General features: G+C 30.8%; 2 protein-coding genes and 1 long non-coding RNA gene across 3 annotated transcripts; 1 reads left to right on the top strand and 2 right to left on the bottom strand.

Annotated features, from left to right (window-relative positions):
• Positions 1-1162: 1162 nt before the first annotated feature.
• Positions 1163-4722, top strand: LOC103838301 (F-box protein PP2-A11). Its single transcript, XM_009114731.3, has 3 exons — positions 1163-3783; positions 3864-3982; positions 4096-4722. Exons 1-3 carry the CDS (start codon positions 3454-3456, stop codon positions 4517-4519), a joined length of 873 nt encoding a protein of 290 aa, XP_009112979.1. The 5' UTR covers positions 1163-3453; the 3' UTR covers positions 4520-4722.
• Positions 4723-5149: 427 nt separating this feature from the next.
• Positions 5150-9276, bottom strand: LOC103838302. Its single transcript, XM_009114737.3, has 4 exons — positions 6206-9276; positions 6041-6129; positions 5485-5769; positions 5150-5364 (listed from the first exon to the last, which is right to left on the bottom strand). Exons 1-4 carry the CDS (start codon positions 6221-6223, stop codon positions 5310-5312), a joined length of 447 nt encoding a protein of 148 aa, XP_009112985.1. The 5' UTR covers positions 6224-9276; the 3' UTR covers positions 5150-5309.
• Positions 9277-11743: 2467 nt separating this feature from the next.
• Positions 11744-20175, bottom strand: LOC117128089. The gene is made up of 2 exons (XR_004451246.1): positions 13758-20175; positions 11744-13076 (listed from the first exon to the last, which is right to left on the bottom strand). It is a non-coding gene; the product is annotated as an uncharacterized LOC117128089 (long non-coding RNA).
• Positions 20176-20386: the final 211 nt, after the last annotated feature.

Genomic DNA, 20386 nt, shown 5'->3' with positions numbered 1-20386 from the left:
GAATTAGTAACGAAACTTTCAGAAATACTGAAATAGGCACGAAAGGCGTAAACAGGAAAAAAAACATGATTCTTCATGTTTGTTTCGCTGCTATAACTGGCATAGTATTGTCACATAAATTCAAATTAATTTAACTGTTTCAAATTCATTTAACCGTTTCATTTTTTTTGCCATCTTTTTTTTTTGTCATCTCCGTTTCATTTCTTTTTTTATTATACCAACGACTGTTCAAAAATATTAATAAACTAAAATAAGTTGAATGCGTTAGTCTCATGTTTTTTTTTATCATCTGTTTATTATTATAAAAGGGAACAAAGTCCAGATGGACAAAACCTAACAAAAAAAATACGAAAGGCCTAAACAAACGGGCCAGCTTTACAAAACACTATGGGTCGACAGCCCAATAGAGGCAAAACCGTCGAGAAGAAAAACGTCACGAGCCATCACGTGTCTGATCGACATACAATTCGAAAACACGCGTCAAGACCGGAGCCATCTTCTTCTCCGGAGAGGTTACGTCGGAGATCCGCCATCGGCATAGACAATTCGGTGAAGAACCACCCATGCAGAAAAGCATCGCAGAAACGAAACGCAACCGAATCACCGATTAAGAAAAGATATCACCGTCTTCAATCGATCCATCTGATTCCGATGAAGAGGTGGATCGAAAGTCGGTGGGAGAGAGAAGAACTTAAATCGACAATCAACCTGAGCCGGCGAAAACAGTGCTAACGGAGCCACATAATCCCGGAGACAGAAGCCGGCGAAGCGTATGCTAAGGAAGCCACCGCTTCCCAGAGACAAAAGCCAGACGATCATCGGAGGATGCAAGCCGGAGGCAAAGCCGGTCGGGAACACCGAAACCGGAAACCAAAACAAAAAACATCAGACTCTCTCATCCTTTTAACAAACCTTGAAACCTCTTGAAAGATTTTTTTTGGTAAAAAGGTTACATGTTTCGAGAGAAAAACCTCTCTCTACGAGAGAAGAGAGAGCCATTGAGCGCGTTAGTCTCATGTTATAAACATGAAAAACTTTTAAAATCAAACAAATGATCTTTCTATTCATATTTTAAATAAATTTTAGCAATGACTGATTAATAAAATTTTAATTTTTGTAATCGAATAAATGTCATTATTAAACTCATTCTAACTAAACATATTAGCTTTGGCCTTAATTTTCAAGCCACCTATTTTTGATAAATGGAATGATCTTTAGATGACCAAAAAAACTGAACATGATAGTTTCTGCAGTAAACAAACTCAAAATCAATGAGTTTGCACAAATGTTCAAATCAGATAAAATATAAGAGAAGGAATTCTGTAAAATGAGAACTCAAATTTGATAACTGGTCAATTCATGAAACGAAAACCAATGAAATTAAGCTAACACATTTTTAAGAACACATATTATCATAAAATGATAAAATCTCTTAAAATTACACTATTAAAAAATATTTTTTTCTATCTCATTTTAAGTGTTGTTTTAGGTTTGTGTATAAAGATTAAAAATATATTTAATTTGTATATTTTCTAAAAAAATGATATTATTATTTAAATATTTAATTATATTTCAATCAATAAAAAATAAACTATAAAATAAAATTAATTAAATTTACATTCAATTTTTGAAATAATATTAATTTTGTAACAAAATTTTATTCTATAACGATTTAATATAAAACGGATAAAATGGAGAGATTATGTTTTCCATGAGTCTTGAATGGAAATGACTTAACGCGGTTATTGCCAACTTACCATTTTATATAACTTTCAGTTTTTTGTTTTGGAAAATCTAAAAAAATATGACGTGTGAGAAAGGGAGCCTTGCATATTTATGTAGCTTATATCCACTTGTATACATATTTGGGAAAATGATTTTTTCTCTCTTATTTGTAGTTACATATACCCAATTATTTAAAATGGAATGTAAGCTTTTTGAAATGAGATGTAATATCTTTCTTTTTGTTGAACTGATTTCCCTTTTTTCATTTGTATATTTGTGGTAAATAAAACATAATTTTTGTCAACAAATAAAACATAATCTAATAATGTTTTTAGCAAAGTTTTGAATTCCTTAAAACCCTTTCTGCAATTTATTTTATCAAAAGAAACAATATCTTCAAATCTATATCCTTCGACTTTTTAAAATTATTAATTTTAATATAGAGTTATTTGGCAGAACACCAGCTATATTCTGTCTTAATATTAAATACACATCATTAAATACATAATGTATAACATAATTTGTGTTACTATTAATCTTGTGTTACAATAGAAATTTAATTATGCATAATATGTTTCTAAAAAATGTCAAGACATATTTCACTGAAATAATAATATCTAATGCTATATTTTTTGAATAAAATATAATAAACTATAAATATAATTATGTTTATTTATTGTATTAAAATTATTGATATAAATGTTCAAAATTATAGCTTTATGTATGTGAATACAAATTATATATTTATAATACTAATATTTAAATTTAAATTCACATAATTTATATTGATGAACTTGAAATGTATTTTATAGAAAACAATAATATCCAATTATAATTTTTTAAAATAAAATCAAAACATAAAAATCTGGATGAAATATTTATGGTATAAATTTTAAATATATTGATGTGTTTAAAACAATTACAAGAAAAGTTTGTGATATGATGAATATTATACTTTTTATTAAAACTGTTTTTTTTCTATATATTAAAATAAAAAGGTTATATATCTCAAGTATTACATATTATATTTGAAAAAAAAATTGAATAATTATTGGAAAACTGTGACCATTTTATATCCTTGTTAGAAAATGATACTAAGAATCAAATACTTAATATTAAATATATTAATATTTCTAATTCATTGATAATTTTTACCGTAACTGAACTACTACCATAGTGTTTTTTATTAATTTTATTTAAAAATGAGTTGTTATTATTAATAGGATAAAAAAACAAATGCTAAGTTATTTGGATAAATATCAATGGTTGTAGTATCCACAGACTTGCCTTATGGTTACATCTTAACTCTTACAGCTCAAAGATTACAAACACTTGGATGTCAAAACAGATCAAACAATTATCCAAAATCCAAACAGAATAATTCCATACAAAAACAAGAAAAACACATTTGGTTAGCAATAAAATTGCACATAATTGTACTTAAATTGTTTAATTTTTTTTATTTAATAGATCCTCAACCAGAAGTGTATAAATATAAACATACATAACCTCCCCTGCACCATTTGTCTGACACCACCAAACTCTTCCCTCTCTCTCTATTTGTTTTGATTTGATTTTCTTCCTCAAAAAAATAGAAACCCAAAACGAAAGTCTCGAGATTCCTTACGATTTTTTTAGTTTTCTTCTTGAAGATCTGTAGCCAAGAACAGTTTTTGTTTTTTGTTTAATTCTTTGATTTATCTAAGGGTTTAATAACCCTGTGATTGAATGGGTTCTGGGTTCTCTCTCTTCACCAATGGTTCATCTTCTTCTTCCTCTCGTGAGAGAGATCTGTTAACGCCTGGTCTGGGCGATTTGCCTGAAAGTTGCGTGGCGTCGATCCTCGAGAACTTGGATCCGGTCGAGATCTGCAGATTCTCAAAGCTAAACAGAGCTTTCCACAGCGCTTCTTGGGCTGATGTCGTCTGGGAATCGAAGCTTCCTCAAGACTACAGACTGATTCTCGAGAAAATCATCGGCGGTTTCCCGGAAAAGCTGCGGAAAAGAGACATCTACAACTTTCTCTCTCGTGTTAATTCCTTCGACCAAGGCACAAAGGTTCGTCCTTTTTTATTACAACAGCTTCTCTCTGTTTGGTCTTTTCTTCATTTTTTTAATTATTATTTTTTTATTTGCAGAAAGCGTGGGTGGATAAACGAACCAGTGACCTCTGTTTATACATATCCGCCAAGGGATTGTCCATCACCGGAATCGATGATCGGAGATACTGGAATCAAATTCCTTCTGATGAGTCTCGGTGAGATCTCTGTTTCATTGCATGTTTCATTGCATGTTTGTTATTATCTTTTTTTTTTTTATGTTTGTTATTATCGAAAAGGTTATTTAACTTTAGTGTTTGATTCTTTACAGATTTGGTTCGGTAGCATATCTTCAGCAAATCTGGTGGTTCCAAGTTGATGGAGAAATCGATTTCCCGTTCCCGGCTGGAACCTACAGCGTTTTCTTCAGGCTTCACCTAGGTAAACCGGGAAAGCGGTTTGGTTGGAAGGTCTGCAACACTGAACAGATTCATGGTTGGAATATTAAACCGGCTCGGTTTCAAATTTGGACTGAGGATGGTCAACACTCTTCGTCTCAATGCATGTTAACCGGATCAGGGAGCTGGAATCACTACCATGCTGGAGACTTTGTGGTTGGAAAATCGAAAAGCTCGTCGACGAAGCTTAAGTTCTCCATGACGCAGATCGATTGTACACATACCAAAGGAGGGTTGTGTGTAGATTCTGTAATTGTGTATCCGAGCTCGTGTAAGGACCGGTTGAGGCGGGTTTAAGTGTCTAAACCGAAGTTTGGTTTTTGTTTAGAGGTTATAAAAGCTAACTCTTTTTTGGAAGTAGCTTTTTAACCTTTTTGGGGGTAAAAGTAAAAAGATAAATTAGGGGTAATTATTACTAATTAGGGTCTTTGTTTCGTAATAGTTTTTAGGTTCAATGTGTAAAACTTTTGAGTTTGAAGTTAAAGTTTCCATTTAAAGCAGCGTGTCATGCAGAGTTATTAAACTGACCCGGTTCGGAGATAACCAAGGCATCCCAAGCTTCCACATGAAAATTATTATTGCGTTACATAATCTATTGATAAAAGTCGCCCAAGCATCAAACATTATGATCTTTGAAATGAGTAACCTGATCGTTGAAAGGTTCAGGAATACGATAACTATATCTAGGCACCTCTTCTTGTAAAAATCTCTTCCCACAATGACTTCAAACATTTGAAATCAAAACTATCGATATTGAAATCACAAATTAAGAGAATCGATGGAAACTGCCAAGAAATTCAGCAACACGAGGCTCTACGTACTGTGCGTTACAAACAGCAACGATAGCATCGTAAATCTCTCCAACTTGGAACTTAATAGAGTCCAGACTATCGAAAACAGAGTCAGGTCCGTTACTTTGGCTTTTCCTCAAACATCAACAATATAAAAAAGAAAGCAGCGTTATTTGTTACAATCTCCAAGAGATTATATTATTATATATGTACATATATTAGTGAACAAAAATTAATAAAGTTAAAATGCATTTTTATTTGAAAACAAAGGATCTTGTTCGATTCATAGAAAGTTTTCAGATTCCCTTTGGAGCCACACCAACGGATTTCAATGTCTCTGCATTTCGAGGCCTTTCCAGATCACACATGCCAAAAGAAAAAAGAATATAAATTTTGGTTGTAGTGTCCATTACTACAGTTAAATCAGTCTAAGATCAAACCAAATACATATATAACAAGTTATGAACATACGTGGTGAATGGGTTAGGTCTGGTGGGATCAGATAAGATGGCACTAGACTTATCTTGAATCTGACCTACTTTCCGTAGCCAAGACTTGTTGATATATTTGTCGGCGGAGGAAACACAATTGTCCGGATCATCGACTTCCGCGACAGCCGCTCTTCTGTTCTTCCTTGTACTGACCCCTGGAGCATGCATTAGCTGCTGCTTGAGGCTATGTCCGGCCATAGCAACCGCTAGAGCAACAAAACCTCCTATTATAGCCACTGGTGCAAACTCTCCCGTTACTGAAAACCTATTTGGCAATAATCCCATTGCTTAAAAAGTTACGTTTCTTTGTGTCATTGTATGTGTTACGATATATTTGAATGTAACTACAGTTTTAAGACGAGATTTATTACAAAATCATAATGTTTAAAAGCTAGATCGAACACTTTGACAAGTATAAGATTATGTACCTTTTCAAAAAATTGAAAAATGCAAATAATTATGCATGATCGAATAGGAATGTTAATAACGAAATATAATGAAAATTGAAAATGACATCATAATTTAGTAAATCTTACTTATTATATGTTTCTTTGGTACCATCGGCGACTGTGGTCGCGAAGCGACGAGAGCCACCATTTTTTTTGCCGGTCGAGCGCAATTGGCTCTACAAACCAAAAATATAATAAACAATCTCACAACAGCAAACAAACTTGAATAGACATGAATCAAACTAAACTTACGGCGATTCTGAAAGCCATCTTGTTTAACTTTGTGACTAGAGTTAAAAAGCATGAGACGAATGATTGATTATATATACGGAGGGGGATGAGACTTTTTAGGATCTTTGTTACTTCAATACGGAGAAAATTTCAAAATGGCATATCTTTATTTAGCATACAGAAGCTAAATCCCATCCATCAAATATTTAAAATACCAAGTGGCAATAATATTTAACCACAAAAAATGAGAAGAATTTTCCTCCTCTCAATTAATATTTGCTGTGAGAGAAAATTGATTAGTACTTTTTTACATGTTATCATTTGTTGGTGTTGTTTAGTCTCAAGATTAATAATTAAGTTGCTAAAAAGATCGAAATGTTACAAGCCATCTAGTGATGCCATAAATTATCATAACGGCATCAACTAATGAAGTTATTAAATAAAAGCTAAGACGGAGCATGGATTGACATAACTCACATCCCAAAGACAAAATCTGATGGTAAGAATAAAATGGTGTTTTGTACGCTCGGACAGTGGCGGACCTAGATACCTTTTTAGTTGGGAGCACAATATTATAAAAATATTATTTTAATTTAAATATGTAATTAATACAAAAATTTTACATACAATATTATATATTAATCACATAATAACTATAATGTTACTTCAAATTACTATGCAATATTTTTTGTCCAAAAGAAAATACTTAACTTATCTTAGAAGAAACATTGATAAACTCTTGTATAAATTATAGGAAGTTGTTTTAAAGAAAATGGTAAAAACAAATGCAAAACTAATTTAATTCACGAACAAAACAGCTATAAACTACATAAAAAGTTATTTCGAGTTGGGAGAGATCAAACCCTTCACACTGCGTTTGTGGTGAGCATACAATTCGCCACTGAACCAACCCGACTTGTACGTTAACACATCCGATTTTATATAATTAGTCGGGGTCACGTGACCCCGTACTGGCCAACGTACGTCCGCCCCTGCGCTCGGATCACACTTTCTTCTCAAGAAGACGCGATGAAAGATATCAAATCTTTAAACGCAACATGTGAAGCCTAAGGGATTCTTAAGATATGTAAGAATCTCTAACGTTTTGTTGAGTGTGCAATGCAGCCATGGAGGTGCGAAGGAACATAGGGGAAATAGCATTAACTTTTTTTCAAAACTTATCAAAACAAGGTTCTTTCTCCAAAGTTGAAGTTTCATTATAATTATTGTTATAAACAACTGCAACATCGAACTTTACTCTATTGTTGTGTAATAATAAGGAAATATTATTCTCTGGATAGGTTATTGAACCATGTAATTGTTGATTAATTTTTGATAAATTATATGAAAGTTTTTTCTAGCTAGCATAATTTTTGTTGTTAATATACTCTAGAATAAAAATCTTAAATTTCTAGTTTAGCATGACAAAATAACTGAGCTTTAGAGAAACAAACAACAACCAAAAATGCAGAGGTTTTTTTTTTAACAACTCAGAGGTTTATATTAAAAACAAGGGGAATTATAAATTTACGACATTTTATGTTTCTTTTCTGAAGTCACTTCTAATGTTACCACTAAGTATCACATAACATTTAGTAAAAGTTCAGGAAGATGTAGTACACCGCGCAGTCGCGCTGGAGATTTCACGTTAGTTTGTTTTCATTAGTTTTAAAGTTCACAGTTTTAAGAAATAAGCTATTTGGTCTAACCATTAGTCAAAGGAGCTTTCGCTTATAGTACTATGTTAAGTTGATATATTTCTTAGTTTTTTTTAGTGAATATATATTTCTTAGTTCATAACAAATCATTTTCTCTTTAGTTGATAGGCGTGAAATAATCATTTTCTCTTCACTAATTTAGACATATCAGTTATCGCTTTAGCTCTTCTTACTACATGTCTTGGAATAGTTTTTCATGCATGCCTAAGAGTTTGGAGTAACACCAACTAGATCAGAACTATAATGTACTAGTGAAGAAAAATAAGAATATGGAGTAACACCAACTAGGTCAGAGCTATAATCTAGTGAAGGAGAATAAGAGCTTGGAGTAAGACCAACTAGATCAGACCTATAATCTTGGGAAGAAGAATAAGAATTTGGAGTAACACCAACTAGATCAGAGTTATAATCTAGTGAAGGAGAATAAGAAATTGGAGTAACACCAACTAGATCAGAACTATATTCTAGTGAAGGAGAATAAGAATTTGGAGTAACACCAACTACATCAGAATTATAATCTAATGAAGACGACATAAATTCTGCTGAAGCATCAGATTCAAAAAAGCTATGATCTTGTGAAAGAGAAGAAGCTTTTGTAAACGGATCAGAATAGATATCTACCAGAGAGTTCGCATGAGTGACGATTTGGCTGGATCAAAAGTATCAATTCCCATTATTATCATCATCACCCGGTTAAACTCAGCATCTCCCGATTGCTATCAGATAGAAGTTGTACCGTCGACAATTCTGTGTGTAGTCCTACTCCGGCAGTTTCTTTGCACTTCACTGCAACATCGGGAGATCCATGTATCTTCAAAGACGATTTTCAACTGTTCTCAAAACCCATTGGTTGGATTCTTCAACGTCGATTTCGATCTTTTTGCGTTTTTTTGAATGCGAGCTTTACGAATACAAGTGAAGATCTTCTATGGGTTTCTTTTTTTCCTTAGCCATCTCTATCTTTTGTTATTATTTAATTATGTAAGTTTATCAGCTTACCGTCGAGTATCTCTCCGGTTGTAACCGACTTAGTCCATTGGACTTTAATTTTAATATAAGTATTTGTTGTTAAAAAAAAATCTATCATCACCACCATCATCATGGCTATAATTTTTGTTTTCGTCATTTTGTTTTTTTTAGAGAATACTTTGAAAGTAATTGGAGAATTTTTTTTTGTTATTAATTCTATGAATTGTGAAAATTGATGTTTGATTGTTTTGGTATGTGTGTGTATATATAGAGGAAGACGTGCCTGTAAGTTTCTGTTATAGGTGATAAAAAATTATTAAGGAAAATGTAAAAAAAGGAGTTTAAATCTGGATGCTATTCCAATTATAGAATAATAAATACGTTTATATTCATTCTTAATTTACTATTACTAGAAATTTTTTCCGCGCTTCGCGCGGATTGTATCTTATAAATTTATTTTATTTGTAATATTATTTGTCGGTTTTTTCTTTTACATTAACTTCTTATTTTTTCAATGTTATTTTTTCTTAATTTAAATTTATATGTTTATAATTTTTCATTTTTCTTGTTAAAAATAGAGAACTATATTTTTTATAGATGGTTTTTTGTATGTGACATAAACTTTTTGAAATTTTAAAATAATGTTATATATAGTACGATTAACACATTAAAGAAGAGAAACATATTCAGACACATTTTACGCATGTTTTATATGCATAATTTTAAACATTATATATGTATATATTATAAGTTTGAAACATGTAAATGCTTTCTAAAGCTAAATACTTGTTCTGAGTTTACATAACTTATCGAAAGTTTTATCTTTTTTTAAATTCAAATCACAGAAAAAAATATCGAAAAGTCAGTATAGATGAGTTTTTTGGGCTTTTAAATCAACACTGAAAAATTACATGAATCAGATAACAACAGTTTTATAAAGAACTGGATAAAATTTGACCGAGCCAAAGATTTTCACACAATATGTTCTTTCTTCTTCAAATTGCAAAGAGCTATAGGCACAAGAAAAAAAATCATAACTTTTGTTTTCATTTATATAACATTTTTTCTCCTTTACACACGGAGTTTATTACACTGTTATAAGCAATGGAGAACTCTATTCATATAAGATTCACATCTATGCATTTTGACAAAGAAGAATTTTAGCCATCTTTAGTTTCAGAATGGACCAACTTCAGTCATATACACTATATTTTCTTTATGATTCAAATCTTACGATTTTAATATATGTGCAGATTTCCATGTGAAAAAGCATGCACGCCATCTATCATTCAACCTATTACTTTTCCAAAGTAAACACTATAATCCTTGTTTGGTTAGCTCCACAAATTAATCTCTTTGGATCAGTTTACTAAAAAATATAGATACTAATGTCAGAAAAGAATATAAACACTATCAACAACAAATATTGGCACAAGACTATTTGGTTCAAGGAACATATTCTACATAATGCGTTTATATCATGGCTGGCTTTGCGGAGAAGACTGCCAACCAAGGATCGCTTGAGGCGTTGGAGGTTAAATGTCTCAGGAACGTGTGTCCTTTGTAATCTGGAAATAGAGACTCACTATCATCTCTTCTTTGAGTGATCTTTCTCTCGCTTGATATGGGAGCCTTTTGCTGCTGAAGTTTGGATTTCTCCTCCGGCTGATCTACACTCTATTGCAGCCTGGATCAATCAACCTCGCGTCAACGCAGATACGCATGCTACTCCAGTCATCAAGCTCTACTTTCAGTCAGCCATCTACCTGTTGTGGAAAGAGCGTAATGCTCGTGTGTTCACAGCTGTCTCCTCACCTTCATCAGTCATCCTTGTCTCTCTCGACCGTATGATGCGTGACCGTCTCCTCTCTTACCCGGCAAGTTCTTCCTTCTCCTCTTCTTTACTTCTTTTTATCTTTCTTGTATAAGACTTCCTTAAGACTTTTTTTACCTTGAGTTGTTGTTGGTTGTTTTTGTTTCCTTGCTGTAATAAGTTGTTTAAAAACAACAGTATAACCTTTCAAAAAATGATAATCTTAACATCTTACCAAAAAAAAACAACAAATATTGACTTATTTATGTGAATATGTATTTTATTTTAAATCATTATAGTGGACGAAGAAAGCACCATAATTTGTACAACAAATTTTTCTTAGATTCACGTCATCATACTCACCATTTTACCATTTTAATTATATAATTTTACATGAGCTTCTTCACCCTCCCCGGTTATTTTCTCTTAATTTATAACTACAATATAAAGTTATAAACTATATATATTATAAATTAATAATTTATTTACCCTTGAAGTCTAACGATTAAAAATAGAACATAATTCAATAGATATATGATTCTATTAATAAATTAGTAGTTACAAATTTGAAATTTCTAGAAATATCAAAAGTTGTATGTTAGTTAATTATCTTTTAAATGACATTTATTTCTAATTCTTTTTGGATGAGAATATTTTGGCTGAGGTGGATAGTCTCAAAAACCTTGAATTTAGTTCCTTTTATATAGTAGGATATAAGATAGAAAAATATTTATCAATGATTTTTATCATTCATAAGATCTTTAGAAATACAAAAATACAATTAGGAAGATATCAAATCTAGAAAAAAAAATTCTAAACAGGGATATGTTGCAATAGGAATCCAATCTTTTTTTATTAATCTATACTAGTGTTTTTTCCACGTGTAACATCTTTTGTTATCTTATAGAATTCTAAATAAAATTAGATGAATTTGATATCAAGGAAAAAATTAGATGATGATGTGGAAAGTGTAAAAAGTTATATTATTAATGAATATTTTCAAAATTTAATAGATATAAAAATAAGATGAAGATATAATGTGGAAAATTAATAATGTTCAATAGTCATTAATAGTATAATGAATCAAATAATTAATTATATTAATGTCTTTATAGTAACTTATTTGTATTTTTATTTTTTACGGTTTAGTTTTTCTAGACGCAAAACAACATGCTCTTTTGTGTTAAATCATATTTGTAATAATTAATTTAACTATTCTAGTAGCTTAAAATTACATTCAAAATATTGGTAGAGACTAATCACATTGATAAATAGAATATTTGAAGATGTGTAAGAAAATAAGCTTATTATTTATTGTTGGGATAATTAATCTAAGAAGTCATATGGAAGCCGGTTTTTTTCCTCCTGCCTTGATGATTTTTGGTTCATGGGCAGGAATTTTCTTTGCCTCCAGATAAAATGAAAAACTTCTAATAAAGTAAGATCTTTTCATATTTTAGAATATGGAAATAACTAACCTAACTTTCGATTAAGGACAATTTATAAAAGGAGGTCCCAAACCATAGAACACGAGATCAACTATTCAAAACTTCGACTATAGAATTAGATGGCTAAAACTAGGGTTCTTTAACCAATAAGTTGTAATCACGACTCTTTTATTTAATAAGATTAATATTTGATCATTTAATCTTGTATATTTACTACTTACTTCATGCTTTCGTAGTATCACAAGGCTACACACATTTACCCTAAACAGTTTGGTACTAGAAAAAATGAGATAATTATGACGATGATGGAAAGCGAGCATAACGAGCCAAATCATTAGGATACCAATAAAGAAGTAACTTAAATCGGTAAAAGACTTGGAAGAATCAGAAGTTAAAGATCAAGTTGCTTTGCAACTATTTCATAGTGCATTGAATGAGAATATTCTCGAGGAAGGTTGTCTGATGAAGAATCAACCAAAGCAGCATGGGACTTGCTAGACATAGAGTACAAGGGAGATGCAAAGACATCACAAATAGGCTACAAAGGCTAAGGGCCACGTTTTGGAGTTTAAAGCCAACATATAAAGACACAATAAGGGAATTTGTGAAGAGAATTACTGAATTACACAATGAGATGAAGTCATATATATGGAGATGATATGCCAGAAGAGTATTTGGAGTCAAAAAAATTGTCCTCTTTAACAACAAAGTATGATCCTTATTTTGGTGTTATTGAGGAAACACAATATCTAAAATCACTAACTTTACAGGAGTTGTTGAATGCACTACAAATGCAAGAAAGCAGATTTGAATATGGAGAAAATCAATAGTCTAGAGGGAACTTACTATGCAAAGTTCAAGAAGGCGATTGACAAGAGTCGAGGAACCAACCATACATTCCAAGATTTGGATGATAAACCAAGAAATCAAAGGTGTTGCAATCACTGTAAAAATGATACTCATTATGAAGCTATGTGCTACTACCAAAACAAAATACCTAACAATGATCAAAACATGCAGAAAAAATCACAAATAGAATGCTTAAATTGTCGAGAGTTCAGACACATATCAAGAGACTGTAGAATGGAGGAAAATCAACAAGCTTACATGCACCATGAAGAACTTAGCAAAGAAGTTAACATCTAAGAGTTTTGTTTTCAGCAACTCATATACCAACAGTTCAAAGCACATGGATTATAGACAGAGGAGCAACAAATCATATGGTCAAAGAAGAAAGATTGTTTTCAGATTTGGAAAAATCAGTTCTTACTCCAGTCAAACTAGCTAATGGAGAGAAAAATTATGATTATGGAAACAAGAAATCTAGTTCCAAGAATCACAAGAAATCTACTTAGTGTTGGGCAGCTAGTAAACACTGGACATAATTAATTTGTTCGACAACAAAAAGTGCATCGTAATTGATAAAGAATAAAATACGATCACTAAAGCACCAATGAGTGGAAACAGCTTCTCATTAAGCTGGTCAATATTGGAGAAACATCATTCAATTCCAGAAGAAGAAGTTTCAAGGATCAATAATGAACAGCTACAGAACAAGTGCAAAACAAAACACATAAAGCAAGTAACCAAATTCAGAAAAGATAAAAAAGGAAAATAAATAATACCAGCGAAGATGGTTGGAGAGAATCCCAGAAAGAGTGAGCTAGAGAACAATGATTCCACAAAAAGGTCGTATGAGCTACTGCAACTTGACGAACAAAGCATTCCGTTTGAAAAGTTCAGTAATGAAGAAGTTGTCTTTTTTTTTAACAACTATGAAGAAGTTGTCAAAGACAAAGACTGGAGACATTCTATTAATGAAGAAATTAAGATGATCAGCAATAATAAAGAATTCAGTTTACACCCGCAATCCAAGAAGCAAAACACAAGTTACAAAGTTCAGAGTAATAAGAAAGATAATGAGAAATTACTTGTGAAATTGATTGTTGAGGATAATTCTAGCAAGAGGAGGATGGAGGTCACTGAATCCAAACAATCCAAAAGGCTTATGGAGGAAAATAGTACTTCCAATTCAGTCAATTTAATCCAGATTGAGATTAATATAGAAAATGTAATCAAACTTGAAAACTCTGTGAACAACAAATGATAAAGTCATGTCCTGGAGACACAAACCCAGAGAGAGTTTAAGCCACAAAGCCTACCTTGGAGTTTTGCAGACGTGGTGAAAGGAATATTGAGTTCCAAAGATAACCAAACAATTTCTGGTTTAAGAGAGACTGTTGGAATGTAACCAACAGCTTTTATTTCTTCCAGAGATGTAAACATTGAAGAATGAAAATGATGGCCAATACAAAAAGTACGACAAGGAAGAAGATGAGTTTAATGAAATATGTGCCAAACACATGACTTATAAAAAGGAAAATTTATGTTTATATATTAAAATAGGAAATTAGTGAGTTTGTACTTTATAGAATTGTTACTTTCTTTTAGCAATAGTGTTAAGGTTTGAGATATATATATCTCACGATAACAAGCTTGATCTTTAGATTAATATACAAGCTTTCAGAATACTAAATTGAGTCTTTCTTCTATCTAATTATTATTCTGAGAGCAATTACTTTTTATTTCATATCCCAAACTCTAACACTGGTTGGGTCGAGCTACGTAACGAGAGCTTGTGACACGATTGGGGACAATAAGATGGTGGAACACTGGTTTGGTCCACGGGTCGGTTCTGGTTTGGCATGTTTCTGAGCTGCCCAGTCCAAGCTGAGAGTTATCTGTCTGGTTTGAGCAAAGGCTCAAGTCAGGTGGGTGCTAAAGTTGGAGGGTAATGCGTCAGGCTGGTTTTACAGAGCATTGACTACTTCCCGCTTTCAGCAGTGTACGGATAACGGCTCAGCATCACTCAGACCCACTATGGCGTGCTGGTTCGTTCTTCAGCTGGACCACCATTTTAAAAAAAATGTGGTCCGGAACTTACTTTATACATATAATCAATCTAGTACAAAGTGACTCATAAAACTAAATTATTGTAACAAACACTACATGAGATTCTATAAAATAATTGATCATGGATTAAGGTCAGTCTCCTAATTATTTGAGCCACTTTGAACGCATAAAACCGTGGTGAGAATGAGAAACAGATTCCAACTTCTACCTTAGTTGGGACTCTGTAGATTTTACTATGTTAGAAACAACTAGAATTGAAACTATAAATTTGTTTGGTTCGATTTGATTCATAGTTGACGTTTCTACCAAAATGTTTCATCAATTGATCTGGAATTTTTTTTTAAAAAATAAACTCTTTAATTTAGGAACAAATTCGTATTCCTTATAGGAAAAAGGATTGTGTCGAAAATACCTGAAGTTGAGATTTTGTACAAGTTGTTTGTTTTGTTGTGAGCCAGAAAAGGTTATGAGAAAAAGTTAAAAGATCACATGTTCTTGGTTTGTTGATACTATATTGACGAAGATTCATTAAGGACATCTCATAGTCCGGATGGGGAGATGACGTTCCAACATTTTATTAATTCATTTGATAATTATCAAATGGGACCCGAGTGAAAAACGCACAGGCATACTTAAGGCCGGAGATTCACCGCATTCATGTAATTGAGAAGTTTTTTACAACACATGATAAAACTGATAGATTGATGAGGGCAAAGAACCGGTAGAAGTATTATTAACTCTCACCAAATTATCACTCTGATGTTGTGCCAATCGTGGAAGTTGGCTCTACAATTACCAACGTTTGAGTGTAAGAAAAAGTGTTGATGAATAAATGTAAGTCTTGCAGCTAGTTGGAGAAATATATAACTATTATATAAAAAGTCATGACGAATCTTATTACTGTCAATTGATTTTAAAATAGGAGCCATGATAAATCTGAATTTAATATGGTATTAGAAACAAGTTCACACAGGTTAGTTCTATCCATATCAATCAGGTTCAAAAGGTGTCCATCAACCATTGCATGAACATTCTAAAATTGATACTCAAAAGATATCATTTCAATGAGTGTAGTAGAGACAAAATCTTCACATCGAAAGCTGAAAGGAATCTTAAATAATATATAAAATATATTGGTCAATCCAGCTATCACTAATTAATTTTAGGTTGACATATATATAACTTAACATGGTATCAGAATCACTTGATGTTAGACCACTCTATGGATATTGTTCCCACAGTAACACTTTTTTAAAAAAATTAATAAATAAATGAAAATCTTACATTAGTAGTTGGCGAAATAATTAACCAATATATTAAAATTTCTTCAGTTCACTTGTCATCAAATGATTTTAATTTAGAAGTTCATGATAAACTTGAATTTAACAAAAACATGTTTTATAAAAAAAAGTAGAATTGAAACTATTAATTTGTTTGGTTCGATTTGATTCAGGTGTCACTTTATCCAAATATTTCATCAATTGATTTGAACTTCTTTTTGAAAAAAAAAACAAATTATTTATTTTAGTTTAGGAACCAATTCGTGCTCCTTAGGAGATACAATTATTATAGGATAAACCGGAATTTGATTTCGTCTCCTGGCTGGCAATTAAAGATAAGAGCTTCTATAGAGTATGCTTTCGAAGTTGAGGTTGTATAGAAGCTTATTTGTTTTGTTATGGGCCAGAAAAAAGTTAGTAGAGATCACATGCTCTTTGTCTGTACATACATATTGATTTGTTTGGGACGCTTAAATACTACGGATTAATGACAGCCCACCATCATTTTATTATTCCTTTGATGCGATTTATCATATATTGAGATACGATGAAATACGTAGACACATCATCGTCCAAAAAAAAACACATCATTGTTCATGTGATTGAGAAGTTTTTTTAAAAACACATGATGATTAATCTCTTTGCTATTTTCATAATCCATAGTTTTTTTTTTAACTTCTTCCAATGGTGATTCCGAACAAGAGGAGTTAACTGAGAACCTTTTCTTAACTGTGTTTTTTTTTGGTTTTCTGCATATATTTTACATTAATTTTTATTTGGTTGATTAGTAAATCTAACATTTTAATTCAAAAATACCACATAAGTGGCTTTGAAATAATATAATACAAATTTAGTATTGATTATATATCTTTTTACATGTAGGTTTTTTTTTTAACAAACCTACATGTAAATTGTTGGAATAGATTGCATCTTTCCGTGAGATCCGTCAAATAAAGAACTCGGCCTACGAAGTCGAGTCAACTTGGTATTACTTGGCGCCACGACCTCAACACTATTCGGCACCATGAGTTCGGCCAACGAGCTCGGTTCGATTGTTCGACGGCTATAAGAACGACTCGAGGACTCGGTCCAAATGATCGGTCGATAAGTTCGGCCCAATTTACTAAGTTAAACCAACTTAAGGCAAAGTGGTGAGAGGATTCGGGTATAAAAGAAGGACAAAAAAGACTAAAAGGAGTATTCAAAATTGGTCACAAAAGACTTACGGCTAGAAATTAGGATTTAACTATGTCTTAACTCTTTTTCGCCGACTTGCACTTTTTTGGTATAATCCGCCGAGTGCTGGCTTATTTCTCTCTTGTTCATACACAGTGTAACACTTTTCTCATCAAATTAATAAAAACGCTTTTGAAATAACCTACAGTCGAGTTTTGTTCTTCTTATCTAAGCTTCCCAAATTCAGATTCAATACTAATTAAGACCTAACTCTTGGTCAACTAATTAGATATAAGAGTGACTAGATTTTGATCCGCGCTTTGAAAGTGAGGAATTATTTTTTGTTGATAAATTTATTAACCCGCCTGTTTGTTTATTAATATTTTCAAGCATGGACATTCGGTTCGGTTCCAAGTTGCTTTGTTTTTGTTGGTTTTTGGTTTCAGTTTGGTTTAAGGTTTTCAGTTTTTTTTTTCGGTTTAAGATATAGAAATCATTTGGTTAGTTATGAAATTGAGTTTGGTTGGAATGATTGAATATTTTAGTTTTCATTTTGCTCTAGATTATAATGTTAGAAACCCGATAAAATTTTTCGCTTGGTTCATATTTTCGGACAATTATGAATTATGCTGGTAAAATTACATTTTGAATTTTTTGAATAAAATAGTCTCATACTATAAACCACTGATCTTCTACAATGGAGCAAATCTTATGAAATTGAATTTTGATCCGTGCTTTTTTGGTTTAATTTTAATTTTAATTTTTAACATTTGATTTTTAGGTTTAAATAAATCTATAGAGAAATTATGTGAGACATAATGCTATACGGTTTTACATATATAGATGGCATAAATAAGGGTCCAAAACTATAATCTAAAAAATGTTTTAACATTAAATATGATTTCAGAGGCTAAAAAGAATTAGAGGCAAGTCAGTTACCACTTACCATGTTTTAGTGGTTATCAAAAATATATTAAGAACTGATTGATTCTGATTTTCTTGTTATGATTAGATTTCTAAAGCCTTGATTAGCAGACTGGATGATAAAGCAGTCCTAATATACTATAGAAGCAGTAATGTTGCATAAGCTGCATTCTTTTGTTAAACTATTTAACAAAATGATTGGTAGAGGAGCATGGACATGCTATTTAAAATTATTATATAATATATAATATATTTATTTCTATTGAATATATATATTAATATATAAAATTAAGAAAAATATATAATTAATTTATTTTTTTAGTAATATCAAAATTATGTTTATATCAAAAACTGTTATTTTAAAAATAAACTTTACAGTTAAATTTTATATTTTAAAAAATAACATTTCATATTTTAGAAAATAATTTAATTTATAATATTTTAAATGAGAAATACTTTTGAAAAATATATTTTATTGTAAATTTATTTTAGAAATAAATTTTTATTTTCTGGATAAAAAAATAATTTTATGGATAAAAAAATAATTTTATGATATTATTAAATAAAATACATGAATTAATTGTAAATTTTTTTTAATTTTACAAATTGTAAATGAAAATGCTCTACTAAAAGATTTAAATGAGAGTATTGACGAGAAAGCTTCTGGATATCATTAACATTTGGTAAGTGCTTTTCTAAATGTTTTTTAACAAATATTGATTAGATAATGTAGAGCATAATGTTTATGATAATGCTCTACTAATTAAGACCTTAAACTACTATCTCACTTTGATGGTTAGTATTGAGTTTGTGATTATTAGTTTTCTCAAAAAAAAATCCAAAACAAAACCATGACTATTATATTTTTACCTAAAATATAGCTGCATGGAAAAGTTATAATGGGTTATGAACAACCTGCAAAGAAGACAAAAAATAAGTGAAAGAAAAGAAGGACCGTGTCGGCCATATCAACTACTTTTTTACTTTTCGTCAACTAAATCATAACAAAACCCGAATACTTGTCAATTTGTTTTTTTTTCTTGTGTTGTCAAAAGAAGTAATTTAATGTTTTACTTTCGTTTAAAGTCCATGCTATCTCGAATATCGGCTACTCTAGTTGGATACTATGAGCATCACTATCTCTGGTTTATCAGGATAAGGTTCTTACTAAAATATAAGAAATTAGTTCTTAAGTTTTAACTAAAAAATTAAAAAAACTTTTTCTTAAAGTAGATAATGATACTCTAATACCCCGAATATATTCTGACATCTGTCATACGTGTGTAAGAGGTTAAAAAAACTATTTAAAAGGTTTTATATCGAAATAATTTTAGTTAGCAAAAAAAAAACTATTTTTGGTGTTTTATATCAAAAGAATTTTTTTTCCTTCGTCACCATTACACTTGCTTTGAGGATTGATAAGTTTTTTAGGTCATCTCCAACAAGACACCAAAACACGAAATTTGGTGTAATTTGATCTCCAACAAGTCACCAAATTTAACATAATCCCACCAAATTTGATGTAATGTGAATAATGTTACACCAAATTTGATGTAACACTATTCATAACACCAAATCTTTAAAATATATATTTTATTATGTTTCATTTAATATTATAGTTCTATTGCAATCAAATTTTGTAATTTAACATAAATACTAGATTTTGACCCGCGCTTTCAAAGCGCGGGTTTATTTTTGTTTTTTTTTTAATTGACAAATATTTAGTAAATGTCACATTTTATATTTGTGTTTTATTTTATAAAAGATTTAAAAAATTTATCTTTATTTATCATATTTCATTTTAAATGACTATTTATGTTTAAAAAATTAAACTTTATTTTTTAATGAATTAAGTTGGTATAATTCTGATAAATTAATTTTATTATGGGGTTAATATTTTAATCAAAAAAGTATATACTTTTAATAAAGATTTATACTTTTCAATAAAAAAATTCAATTAT

This window comes from Brassica rapa, chromosome A09 (genome assembly GCF_000309985.2).
Source record: "Brassica rapa cultivar Chiifu-401-42 chromosome A09, CAAS_Brap_v3.01, whole genome shotgun sequence".
NCBI classification, from domain to species: Eukaryota; Viridiplantae; Streptophyta; class Magnoliopsida; order Brassicales; family Brassicaceae; genus Brassica; species Brassica rapa.
This window is presented reverse-complemented; position numbering and strand designations above follow the sequence as displayed.